At 44.6% G+C, this 14,222-nt stretch overlaps 1 protein-coding gene across 2 annotated transcripts in view; it reads right to left on the reverse strand.

Moving 5' to 3' along the window:
* The window catches only part of TRABD2B (TraB domain containing 2B), a 416,430-nt gene that overhangs the window by 158,549 nt on the left and 243,659 nt on the right, over positions 1-14,222 (reverse strand). For both annotated transcript variants that reach the window (XM_090047376.1, XM_090047377.1), the window contains exon 4: positions 6,979-7,153. In XM_090047376.1, the coding sequence (XP_089903502.1) occupies positions 6,979-7,153 (175 nt within the window). The remainder of the gene's footprint in view (positions 1-6,978; positions 7,154-14,222) is intronic.

Raw genomic sequence — 14,222 nt, forward strand, 5'->3', positions numbered from 1 at the left:
CCCTGCTGACCCCTGATCATATGAGTGGCCCTCCTCTGGACTCTTTCCATATCGTCCACGTCCCTCTTGAAGTGTGGCGCCCAGAACTGGACGCAGTACTCCAGCTGCGGCCTGACCAGTGCCGCATAGAGGGGGAGGATCGCCTCCCTGGACCTGCTCGAGATGCATCTGTGGATGCATGACAGGGTACGGTTGGCCTTCTTGACTGCCTCCCCACACTGCCGGCCCATGTTCATCGTGGAGTCAATGACGACTCCAAGATCCTTTTCCGTCTCCGTGCTGGCAAGAGGGGAGTTCCCCAACCTGTAAGTGTGGTGCCGGTTCTTCCTCCCCATGTGCAACACCTTGCACTTATCAGTGTTAAACCCCATCCTATTCTCATCCGCCCACCGTTGCAACCTGTCAAGGTCAGCTTGTAGCCTATTGCACCCTTCTAGTGCACCCACATCCCCCCACATCTTAGTGTCATCAGCAAACTTGAACAGGGTGCTTTCTACCCCCTCATCCAAGTCACTGATGAAGATGTTGAATAGTGCGGGCCCGAGGACCGAGCCCTGCGGAACCCCACTGCCCACGTCCTTCCAGGTCGAGAAGAACCCATCCACTACCACCCTCTGGGTGCGGCCGTCTAAACAGTTGGCGACCCATTTGACCGTGTGGGCATCGACACCACAGTCTCCCAGCTTTTTGATGAGGACAGGGTGAGAGACAGTGTCGAAAGCCTTCCGGAAGTCCAGAAAGACTACATCCACTTACATTGTAGGTGCTCATAACTTTAGGTACCCATCACCTCACCCCTTCATTGGGCAGCACAGGAAGAGGTAACGGCACAAGAACCTGTAGCAGATTATTACTCTGGAATGGTAATCTAAACTGGTGCAATTTACATTAGTAAAGGTTTACTCCTGAATCTTTAATACTAGTTCATTTTATTCTGATTACAGCGTTTGTGCAATACAATTCGGCAAGCTATTACATTCTATGTTTTAATTTCCCCATTGCTAAAACAGGCCCTGGAATATTTATCTACTTGAAAGGGCAGTTGTGAGGGTTAAGCAAAAGACTTTAACTGTTACAATCAAGAAGTCTCATTGTTCTAGCTGCGACACTTTGGTGGTCATTGCCATTAGTGAGGCACCAGTTCACTGCATACTGGAACAACTAAAGAGAATGAGAAGATGCTGCTACAAGAATTTCTATTCTGTGGACAGATCCAAAAGATGAAAGCAAAGTGTCAACATCCTTAACATGCACTGAAATTCCCTGCAATCATCAGGGCACACAAATTATAGAATCATAGAAAACAAGGGTTGAAGAGACCTCAGGAGGTCACATCTAGTCCAACCTCCTACTCCAGACAGGGCCACCAGGGTCTTAAAACATTTCTAAGGATGGAGGCTCCACAACTCATCTAGGTAACATGTTCCAGAGTTTCACTATCATCCTGGTGAGAACGTTTTTGCTAATATCCAACTTAAACTTCCCTTGGTGCAACTTCATCCTATTGCTCCTTGTTCTGTCATCTGCCCCCACTGAGAACAGTCCAGCTCCATCCTCTTTATAACCACCTTCAGGTAGTTGAAGACTGTTATTAAATATTGATATACTGGTACATTTTTGCTTATAAAGCACTTCAGAACAAAATCCCTATCCATAGCTAGATAGCTAAATAAAAGTGACTTATGTAGGGGTCTAATCATGGATGTGGCCAACTGAACTTCAGGGGCATTAGAAGAATGTCCTCCTTTTAGTCAGCAAAATGTCATCTTGCCCCCAATGGCATGGTTTCTGAATGTCATGCACTGGTATCTGAACTTCAGAAGTGATAAATACAGCTCTCAGTGACAAGAATGAAGACAGAGCCCATAAGAACAGCAGAAATGAACACAAGAAAGTAAAACATCCTCAGGAAATTATCATTCAAATTAACTGCAGCCATAAATTTATCAATCTGTTATCGTAAGTGTTACTTGAAAATTATTTGCCTATCAAAATGAAAGAAACCAGAAGGGGCTTTTTTGTTAAACATTGGTATCATGTGTATATACCTTGTTGCCAAAGTATTAACTCTATTTAACAGCCTCCATGCCCTTGTCTCCTTTCTTCTCTCTGAACTGGGAAAGGTCCTTGACAATTCCCTGTGTATTTTAGGTGTGAGTTGTTTTCTTGTTAAAAACCATCAATCAGTTCATGTTCGCCAAGATGTGGCTTTTAGTCTGAGACCAACTTGGCTTTAAAATGTTTCTTTTAATGATATCTAATAAAAGACATTACATTTACCCAAAGGACCTTGTCTTCCTTTAATGTCATGCATTTATCCACTGGGGGAGTAGCACAACCTTTGGTTTGGAACTGCCAATATCCATCACAAACAGTAACATACCTCACTGTTTCAGGAGCATGCTTTCTATGGGTGGGTTGACAAATGTAATTGTTTTTGAATCACAACGTAGCATGAACTCAGATGCATCAATCCTACAGCAGCATTCTTTCATGGAAGAATTGATATTCTCCCAAATAAAATACAACACTGGATAGTGGGAGGCCCTCGCCTGCATCCAAAATAGGAACTGCATGAACTTCAGAGAGTCCAAAGGAGGGCCACACTCATGATTAGAGGCCTAGAGAGCAGGGCATATGAGGAGAGGCTAAAAGACTTGGGACTGTTCAGCCTGAGGAAGAGAAGACTCATAGGGGACTTGGTGGCAGCCTCTAAGTATACTGGAGGTGTACATCAGGGCCTGGGGGAACATGTGTTCACCAAGGCACCCCAGGGGAAGACAAGAAGCAATGGGCACAAAGTGATTGAAGATCACTTCAGATGGGACATAAGGAAAATCATCTTTACAAGCTGATGCCGAGGGTCTGGAACAGGTGGTACACCTCTGGCGATCTTCAAAAAGTGTCTTGACCCTGATCATCTTCAAAAAGTATCTGGGCACCCACCTTGATGAGGTCAACTGACCCCAGCAGTCTTTCCTGCCCAAGTGCAGGGGGGCTAAACCCGATGATCTTGCAAGGTCCCTTCCAGCCCCTAACATCTATGAATCTATGAAAAAATACTGTTTAGCACTGAGACCTTTAAATGCAGATGAACAATGAAAATACTAGTAGTAATGGGGTGAAACTGAGCAAATGAAACACATAGGTCAAATATTAGGAAAAGTAACAATGAACAGAAAATCCCCTTGGACTATAAAAGGCTCTTTTTGAGGGAAATGGTAGGAATGCCATTGCTTGAATAATTTAAATGTAGAATTCAAAAGTCACTGGAGAAGTCGAAGGAAAAAGGATCTGTAGTGTATCTACCTAAAGGAATCACGGAATAACACAGGTCTGTGGAAGCTTTTATTAATCTATGGCATATGAGCAGTAATGGCTATGAGATGTATCATAGCCTCTTACCCAATTCAAGATTATTGGGATTTCTGATGCGTCCACCTGCTGCCACTGTCACATCATACAATACGAGTTGACAGGGCATTTTTCTGAAGGGTAAGCAGCATTTTGAAGGTGGTCAGGTACCAGAATAGCTTGTACTAACAATTGCTGCTCTAATGGATAGACTGTCCTGATCATCCTTTCAGCTTTCCATCATACCTTCGGTAAACCATGTTAAAAGACAGATTTCACTATATAACCTTTGAAAGCCATCTAGGCTGACATCGTGCTGGCTTATCTCTTGTGCAGTACGTACTGGATAGTTGTTTGTTTCGAGTGGTTGGCTAAACTTCTTCTCCCACAATGAATTACATTCCCTCCTTTGATCAAGTGACATGGTGCAGCCATAAAGCTCAGGATTTCATAGATTTCATAGACATTAGGGCTGGAAGGGACCTTGGGAGATCATTGAGTCCAGCCGAAGTCAGCTGGGGTCATAGGATCCCAGCAAGATAAGCATTCAATTTACTCTTGAAGGTGTTCAGTGTAGGTGCTTGAACCACCTCCGCTGGCAGACTGTTCCAGACCTTGGGGGCTCGGACAGTAAAGAAATTCTTCCTTATGTCCAGCCTGAAACGGTCTTGCAGGAGTTTGTGACCATTCGACCTGGTCATCCCTTGGGGCACTCTGGTGAACAAACGTTCCCCCAGATCCTGGTGGTCACCCCTGATAAACTTATAGGTGGCCATCAGATCACCCCTGAGCCTGCACTTTTCCAGGCTAAAGAGTCCCATGGCTCTCAGCCTGTCATCGTAAGATCTGTTTTCCTGACCTCTGGACTCTCTCCAGCTTCTCCACATCCTTTTTGAATTGTGGAGCCCAAAACTGGATGCAGTACTCCAGCTGCAGCCTCACCAAGGCCGAGTACAAGGGGAGAATGACATCCCGGGATTTGCTCAAGAAGCATCTATGGATGCACGCCAGCATTTTGGTCGCTTTACTAGCCGCAGCATCGCATTGCAGGCTCATGTTCATCTTGTGGTCTATGATGACCCCCAAGTCTCTTTCTTCTGTAGTGCTAACCAACGTAGCATTGCCAAGCCTATACGGGTGCTGCAGGTTTTTCCTCCCAAGGTGGAGAACCTTGCATTTTTTGGCGTTAAACACCATCAGGTTCTCGTCTGCCCATTTGCTGAGCTTGTCCAGGTCAGCCTGGATCACCCGCCTGTCCTCTGGCGTGGATGCTTTGCCCCAAAGTTTGGTGTCATCGGAGAACTTGGCCAGTCCACTCCTGACTCCAATGTCCACATCGTTAATGAAGATGTTGAACAGGATGGGTCCCAGGACAGAGCCTTGAGGGACCCCACTGGTCACAGGGCACCACGATGAGTGACTGCCATCAATCACAACCCTCTGGGTCCAACCACGAAGCCAATTTCCCAGCCAGCGGATCGTGGTGGAGCCAAGGCCACAACAGGCCAGTTTGGCCAAGAGGTGATCATGGGATACCAGATCAAAAGCTTTTTTGAAGTCAAGATATATGACATCAATCTCTTCTCCCTTGTCCAGGTGATAGGTCACTTGGTCATAGAAGGAAATGAGATTGGTCAAACAAGACCTACCTGCAACAAACCCGTGCTGGCTGTCCCTTAGGATGTTAGCCTAGGCCAGTCCCTCAAGGATGGCCTCCTTAATAAACTTTTCTAGGATCTTCCCCAGGATAGAAGTCAGGAAAATGGGCCTGTAGTTAGCCGGATCCACTCTCCTCCCTTTCTTGAAGATCGGCACCACATTGGCCTTCTTCCAGTCTTCAGGCACTACACCAGAGCACCAGGAGTTTTCAAAGATCCGTGCCAGGGGCTGGGCTATGACGCTTGCCAGCTCCTTGAGTACCCTGGGATGCAGATTGTCAGGGCCAGCTGACTTGAAGGTATCCAGCTTCTCAAGGTGTTCCTTCACGAGGTCAGCATTCATGGAGGGTAGGGGATCCCCCTCACCCAGATTTCCCTGTCCCATAGCAGGCATGGGCATCCCATGTGACAGATGAAAGACTGACGCAAAGTACCTATTTAATAGGTTGGCTTTTTCCTGGGTGTCAGTTGTCAGTTGCCCCATCTGGTTTAGCAGGGGTCCAACGTTGCCCTTGCTTTTCCTCCGGCTCCCCACATATCTGAAAAAGGACTTTTTGTTGTCCTTGATGCCTGAAGCTAGTTGGAGTTCAGTTGCAGCCTTGGCTTTCCTGGTTTGGTCCCTGCAGGACCGGACCAGCATGGAGTAATCCTCCTTGGAGGTGAATCCTGTCCTCCATCCTTTGTAGGCTTTCTTTTTTAGCCACAGGAGGTCTGCTAGGTCCCTGGAGAGCCAGGGGGGCTGCTGTGCCTTCTTGCTGCCTTTCCTCTGTTTTGGAATAGATTTAGCTTGTGCACTGAGGATCGCTTCCTTGAGAAGCAACCGCTCTTCTTGAACTCCCATCTCCCTGGGGTCATGGTCCCTGAGGGCCTGACTGACTAGCCTCTTGAGCTTGTCAAAGTCGGCTTTTCTGAAGTCAAGGACTTCTGTGTTGCTGACTGACTTGCCAGCTTTACGGCGGATGGTGAAGGTGATCAGCTCATGGTCGCTGTCACCCAGCTTCCCATTGATCACTAGGTTGTCGATTAGGTCGTCCCCCGTAGCCAGTACCAGGTCGAGCAGCGCTTTGCCTCTCGTTGGCCCATAGACTTCTTGAGTCAGGATGAAAGATTGAGGATAAAAGATACTGTTTTGATAACTCCCATGAGGATCCTCAGCACCTTGGGCAGGTGAAGTTGAGTGGTGAAATGACTTAAAATGGTACGCTCTATTTAGTTCTGCATACTAAAGCAAAATAGTCCAACATGTACAAGTCGAATATTTTTTAAAAATTTTGTTTATAAAAAACGAAACAACAACAAAAAATCAATATTTCCAAAATTAATCATGGGATTAAAAGAAAAAGTCTGCCATGGAGTTAAAAGAAAGAAAACAAAGAGTACGAGTAAAGTATCATTCCTCAACACGGCAATGATAGCTGCCTTGAAATCCATTAGACATGAGTACTTACTAAAAGTTAGGCCTAGGAATAACAACTTTGCTGAATCAGGCTATAAAAAAATGTTATTTACCTTTCTTCTACCTTATTTCCAGGATGTTATAAGAATAAAGTATTAGTGGCATATACTGCAGCAATCTTAAGAAATAACTTTAGCAAGTTAGCTTGTTCAAAGTTGGCATGCTGTATCTCCACTAGCTGCAGTCACACTTCTGACTGCATTGTAGGCATGTTAGACACCAATAGCTTTACAAGAGGAAAATAAAATGAGGGTATGCTGGCTGTTGAAATAAATGGTGTACGTGCAAATAGCCTGATGTTTTCATCAAAATCAATTAACCCTACTTCAGAGGAGGAACCTCAGAGCCAGGTCCAGAAAGAGTTAAGAGAGCAAGTAAAGTCTGCCTAAAAATAAATTTCCACAAGGGCATTTTCCAAACTGAAGGCTGAATTCTGCCCTCTTTTGAACTCCATTGGTTTCAATTACCATGTCTGAATAAGTTAACAACAATGGGTATTGTAGTCCATACCTGCTCCAAAAGCAAAGAAGAAGCTCTTGTCCATGTTCTCCTTTAAAAGGGCCATCACTCTTTTCCCCATCCTCTCATTTCTCTTGTAGATGAGCTCCTGTCTGAAGTAGCTGTCTATCTCCTGGGCTGTCACCTGTTCATGGGGCGGAAGGGTTGTGTTGATGAAATTAGGGAGCTGCAACAGAAAGCAATAATGAAAGTCAGTGCCAAAATGTGCATTAAAGAAAAGCCTTTATTAAAACAAATGGTCTGTAGAAGAACCTTAAAAGTTTTGGTTTTTTCCATTGGGTTTAGCCCAGCACCCAAAACACTATAAGCTTAACTGAAGATTACCTAACCTACACAACATTCATGGCTCTGTAGACAACAAGGAACAAATCTTGGAAGATTGTACTAAATTCTGCAAGAACTCATTTTTCTTGTGATTCTGGCACTTTTATTGGTCTGGAACTGAAGGGGGAGGTAGAGAGAAGAATGTGAAATCGAAAAGTAAAGAGGAGGCCAGGAAACCAATAGAAATTTAGTGACTTGGACTTGTTCCAAGTTTGCTTAGCATTTTGGCTGAAAGATCAAGTCAACCTTTACTTTATTCCTACATAAGATAGATTTTATGTATCACTTTTAGGTCAGTTTCTGAAAATCTTATGCTCATTAAACTATATATTTGTTAAATACAGTTTATTGGCTAATTTATAACAGAGTAACTCCTACAATCCATTCTCAGTCTAAATCACTTCTGACATAAGTAAAAACCAAAAGGTTTGTCCATTGTACTATGGCTGGTGTTTGATAAATCTAGATAACCTTGAACAGAGGAGTGTTTGAACACTAGAAATGGTCTGGATACTCAAAGACCTAATTAAAAGAAAACTTCTGACTAGGACCATAAAAAAACAAACAAAAAAGAGAAAATTACTAGAAAGGAACACCTTTTGCTCAGTATTTCTGGCCAAGCCCAAAGCTGGAATCACCAAGAATCTCACAATTAATCCAGATCGCGCTGGAAATTTAGCCAGTTTTTTCAGATATCAAATGAACCAAATACACAGGGATATGTTTGAGATTATTTTAATTGATTGCCAATAACTTCAGTGTTTGTTATTCCACATCTCATGAACATAGGATTTTAGGTTCCTGGAAACATCAGTATGTTGCAATATAGACATAGTCGTGGTAATGTAGGCATGACCGACATTGTCTCACTGGGACAACGCAAAAACAAAAGTAATGATGAAAAGAAAGAATGTCTTCCCATCTTGATTTACTGAACCACCCTGCTGCCTACACTGACATCCCTCCTTAGGGACTAACTGTTATTTTTCTGACTTATTGCCTTGTCTGGGTTGCCTAGCGTGGTTCGACTTCTTCACTGAGTCTTCAGAAAAAAGCCCCTCTCCATGGAGTACCTTATACTGTATTCAGTGTATTGGCAGCACCTAACTAATAATTATGATGATAAGGATGATGATTGGGGCTGCCCTTGTGTCTCTGACCTTCTTCCTGTGGCATAATGTAGATATTTTTCTCCTATTGGGGACTACGGCATGCCAGGAGATGGCTGTTTTTGTGCGCCTTTTTGGCGCACACGCTGATTAAAAAGACTTCAAACCAACAGTACACTTTAATTTTCTTATGGTGTTTCTTTTTTTATACAATCAAGATTTTCATGCAGAAATTTTCTATTTGATGGAAATTACTTTTCCATTGGAAAATAATTATGATGGAAAATTCCTCACCAGCTATAATCACCATGCCCCTTCATACTTATCCAGGTGCTTACAATGTATGAGTGCTTTTCAAATATTAATGGACTAAGAGTTATAGTCCCCCTAGGAGGTATGGAAGTATCATTACCTCAGTTGTACAGATGGGGAAACCAAATAGCGCTAAATACTTTGGTTTCATTCCTCGAGGTTAATTGATATATCAAAGGCACAGACCAATTTCTCCATTGAGCCTACATCCCTGAACTTCTAGTACAATTCCTTACTAATAAATCCTGTGGTCTGGGGTGCAAAGTAACTAAAGTTTCCTCCAGTGTGGGGGATGGAGGGGAGGGGGCAGGACTATTACCATTTCTGCACTTACATAGCCTGTCATACTGTTGGCACATATCCAACTCATATATAACAAGAACAAGACAAAGGGTAGAGGTGTTTTGGGTTGATAATTCTTTTGTTTCCCAAGATCATCCTAATTAAATGTCTCTACTAGGATGCCTCTAGAAGAAAAAAATAAGGTGGCAATATAATAGAGAAATAAAAAATTGTAATGGGAAACCCTTCTTGATAATAGCTCCCCTTCAGAAATGATTGACAGTTCTTGCCAGAAAAAAACAGTGTGATTGTAGCCTGCATGTTCATTGCTCTACTACCCTGCTGGTCTTGAGCTTTGCAGCATTCTCCTGCACATCCTGAGTCAAATGGTTTCATAGGGGACTGAATTATTTGCAGAGGTTTCCCATTGTCTAGTTACACGGGTCCTGCAGTAATAACACATCCCAAATGATGGATGGTGATTTGCTCCCTGAACATCTGAGTCCTGCTTCTGGAGATCAGCATCAGAATTTGAATCCAGGACTTCCATCCCCTGCTTCTAAAATCATCCTGGGTTTGAACCCATGACCATCAGCAGCAGCCACTACAGTTTAAAACTATAAAAACAACTCTATCACTTAGCAGCAGTAGTAAACTATTATCTTTTAGTTGATCCACCACTGGAGGGATATGGAGAGGGATGTTGTACATACTTTGGCAGCATGTTAGACATGTATGCATCACAGATGGAAATGTTATGTATAAGATTATCTTGTATTTATATATTTAGAAGATAAATATAATGTAGATAAGATAAATATATATTTATCCTGAACTGTAACAAAAAGAATTCAAGAAACAAGAAGGAGAGGGAGTGATGGAAATGCAGGGCCACTTAGTAGGGGGCACACAGCCCATTTTGGTGAATTCTTGAGGCCATGCTTTATAGTAACAGTTTAAAAAAAATTAAATCCCGCCTGTGGTTAACAGCTCGCTAATTGCATGCGACTGTTTCTTGAGTTCCTGATCCCTGTCTGGTGGTTAAGGAGGGAAAAGCCTCCATAAATCAATGGGAACAGCTGCCTCCTTAGAGCCAGGCATGGTGTATGTCACAAACTGTAGAAAGGAACGGAGATATAGGGAGAAGTGTAGATGATTAATGGAGCAGACGTGGAGGCTCGGAGTGTGGTTGCACTACTGTGAACAGCCATACATACTTCGGTCATTTATCTTCTCCGCTCCCACAGCCCCTGTCTTTCTGAAGCGATGGGGCAGTCATGTTAAGTGTAGTGGTCATTAAAAATATAATAATTTACAACGTGCTTAAGGAGATTGGGTTGTGTTTCCAGTGATGACTCTTAAATGTGGCCCTTCCTCTTATTCTTTGGAGAAGCATGGAAAAAGATTATGAAACCTGGTGCTTGATTTAAAATTAGCAAAGCCTTGCCTGCTGAAAAGGGAGGAAAAGCTGACTCCCTTTTTCCACATGCTGCTTGGTCCACTGCTGTTAAACCCGACAATCCTCATGTGTAAGAAAGTCTGGAGTCAATAAATAAAAAAATAAACAAGCAAAAGTGCCTCTGGAGTCTCCAGGAAGGATCATGACTGGTCTTAGAACCATTGAATCATAGAAAAGGAGGGCTGGAAGGGACCTCAGGAGGTCACATCTAGTCCAACCTTCTGCTCAAAGCAGAGCCATCCCCAACTAGATCATCCAAGGCAAAGTTTTGTCTAGCCGTGTCTCACCTCCAAGGATGGCAGACTTGGAATGTTTTAGGTTGATTAAAATTCTGACATCACATATTTTGACATTTCTCAATTTTTTCCCCTGCATTTCTGGCCCATAACAAATTAGAAAATTCACATTTTCATTCTAATTTAACTTTTCATTTTCTCAGAAGCAAATGTTGAAGAGTCAGAATTTGCTACAAGAAATAAAAGTCAAAAGTTGCTCAGTTCTAGTAATGGCCTCCATTCTTTTTACCTTTCTCAAGCCAATCTATACTTTTTCACTTAGAGTAAGAACATCCCTTGGAAATTGTCTATAAGAAAATACTTGGTCTCCTAAGACGCTTGGCCTTTAACCTACATATCACATTAATAATCTTGAAAGGCTTTGTTTAAGACTTGTGGATGAAGGGAGGAGATGGAAGGACAGAAGATAAATTAATTCTTGATTCTGCGGTACTTACCCATAACATGTGGGTGCCCCTGTAGGGTTGACATGTAACTCAAGTTGGGTACATAGTTAAGAGTTTGCAATACCGATGGCCTCAGCCCATAATCCTTTATTGCTGAGGTCAGTGGAAACTTTAGGGAAGGGAAAGATAAAGTATTGGCACTAGCCAGTAAGTGGTTCAATTTCCTAGTCTGCTATAAACAGTCTGTGGGATTGTGGGTAAATCATAGAATCAGAGACAATGAGGGTTGGGAGGGATCTCAGGAGGTCACATCTAGTCCAACCCCTGCTCCAAGCAGACAGCTCCAACTACATCATCCCAGACAAGGCTTTGTCTAGCCAGGTCTTAAACACCTCCAATGATGGAGAGTCCACAACCTCTCTGGATAACCTATTCCAGTGCTTTACTACCCTCCTAGTGAGAAAGGTTTTCCTAGTATCCAATCTCAACTTCACTTGCTGCAACTTGAGCCCATTGCTCCTTGTTTTGTGATCTGCCCCCACTGAGAACAGTCCAGCTCCATCCTTTTTAGAATCACCCTTCAGACAGTTGAAGGCAATTATTAAATGCCCCCTCAGTCTAGCAGGAATCTCACCTAAGTTCACATCCTTAAAGATATGGGGCTAACTCCCCTTGGAATTGATGGGAAATCATTGATTCCAATGGGAGTTAGGAGCCTAATATCTAAGATTTTGGTCATAGTTCCTCTGTACGTCAATCAACCTTCTGTAAAATGAATATAAATGGTAGTTCTCTACCCGAAGACAAATGTTAGACAGAAAAAAATGGCTATGTTTTATCATTGCTGGGATGCAAGTACCTAGAAAGAGGTCCTTTGTCAAAGATGATGCCAAGGATTTGGCCCTGAACAACAAGTCTTGTGGCTTCCAGCCTTGCATGCAAGCCTTAAGAATGACATAGTTTAGCAAATCACACCAGCTGGGTCTCAACAACTGCACCAATCTTTTGAGTCTCAGTCCAATGCCTTGACCAGACTATACCGCTTCCATTAACAGAATGACTTCACAGATGACCATTGCACTGCCAATCATGGGACTCATGATCCAGGTGCCCCAAATGATGGTGATGAGCTTAAAAATCACAATGGTTAAAATAAGAATAAAGGTTGAGGTCTCTTTTATGGACCTTGTTTGGGAGTCTTTTGCAAGATCTTCTCTTGGTGTGTATATATGGGGCCAGCTTCTATTCCAACTATTAGGTGTGTGGCAGGACACCGTGTGTGCCTGTCACTTTAAGTCCCTGGAGCTGACAGCCACCAGGTGCCTAATGAAGGAAGCCATTTTAGGTTCAGGGTTGCCCATATAAACAGGCCAGCTTAGCTGCAATGGGTCAGGTAACAACATTGCCTGGCCAGAGGGCTGCTGAGTTTCATCCAAAGGTAAGGGAGGAGCTGTAGGGGATGGTAGGAGGCTCCTGGTCCTGGGCATAACCTAAAACTGCACCCTTCCGAGAATGGGTGGTCTGCTGGGGCTCTCAGTGGTGAGAGGAAATGCCAATCCAGTGATCACCCCAGTGAAAGGCGGGTTGGGGCACCTTAACCCCTAGCCCCATCACTGGGTGGGTAACCCCTTTATGTGAAGGGCCCAGAGGGTGGACCTGGAATGAGTGAGGGGTTAGAGACTCTGACCTGATTGAGAGAGTACCCTCAAATGGCCCATGCTGGGGCCAGGACCAGACTGGTCAAAAGGGCCAGGGGCCCACCAGGAGGGATGCCTGAGAGCTGAGGGCCAGGGGTTCTGACTAGTCTGGAGGTGGGCCAGGGTTGGTAGCCAAAGGTCCCAGGGGGGACCACACCCGAGAGTGAAAAATGGCTTCAGGGAGCTACATAGCTTGTATGAAGGCAGATGAAGCCGCCTGATGAGAGGACTCTAGGTTGGGCTTCAGTCAGAAGGATTCTGGGGCCCAGTGTGGGGCCGGTGATAATGAGAACACCTAGATGCCATCTGTGAGGCTTGGGCTGTGGTGTAGGGGAGGAATGGAGCAGCAGATAGTGCCCCTTGGCATCAGGGAAGAAAATGGGCATCCTCCTACTTAATTAAGAACTTTATTAATCAACTAAGATCAAGGCGTGGCGGGCAAGAAGGTGGGCGGTTGGCCCAGAAACAAGTGGGTGGGCCATGTGGTGATCGGCCCTGGTAGGCCCCCTGTTACAAGGTGCATAAATGGACTTATACACCCTATGTAATTTTATTGCACCCTACTCAGGTGCCTGAAAAACACTAAATACAAAAGGTGATTACTTTTCCTCCTTCTCCCAGCTTTTCTATGATTCAGTTTTGAAGGTAAGATGATGGTATGTTATCAATAAATGCTGCATGAGCAGTCCACAGGCTGAATCAGGCTCCACACTGTCCTCATGCATCAACATTGTTGGTCTAGGTCTCTCTGAATCCTAACCCTACCCTCCAGTGTATCTATTACTCCCTGCAGCTTGGTGTCATCTGCAAATTTGCTGATGGGTGGTACATGAGGTCCAGGGGACCATGCCACCTCCACCAGGCTCTGCAGCCCTGCTGTACCACTGCCCAGCCAGAATTGGGCTCCAGGGTCCTGCTGTGTCCCTGTCTGGCCCCCACATGCCAAACACTGGGCCCTACAACATCCTGCATACCCAATCTAGCACTCATGGCCATGGCCCATGGAGCTCCCCAGAGGATCTATGGGGAGCTACACAGGCTGGAAGAAATGGTGTCAGGAGCTGGATCTGGGTCATAGGCTGGGGTTTAAGTACCCCTGCTTTAATGCAGGGATGTTCTGGATACCCAGCTGCCACTCCCCACATTGCTCTGGCAGTAATGGTAGCTGGAGCACTTGGGCTCCCTCTCCTCTCTATGGCTTTCCCTGCCTGCCCCTGCCCCAGAAAGCAGGACAGTGAAGTGTGGCATGGCTAGGAGAGCTGAGGATGACCCTGGGGCTCCTAGGAGCAGAGTGCAGCAGTAGAAGGGGCCACCCACACAGGTATGGGTTACAATGCAGGGGGGAGGGCAGGTACACAGTGAGGTGGTGG

Source organism: Crocodylus siamensis, chromosome 5 (genome assembly GCF_052110815.1).
Source record: "Crocodylus siamensis isolate JL-2025a chromosome 5, ASM5211081v1, whole genome shotgun sequence".
NCBI classification, from domain to species: domain Eukaryota; kingdom Metazoa; phylum Chordata; order Crocodylia; family Crocodylidae; genus Crocodylus; species Crocodylus siamensis.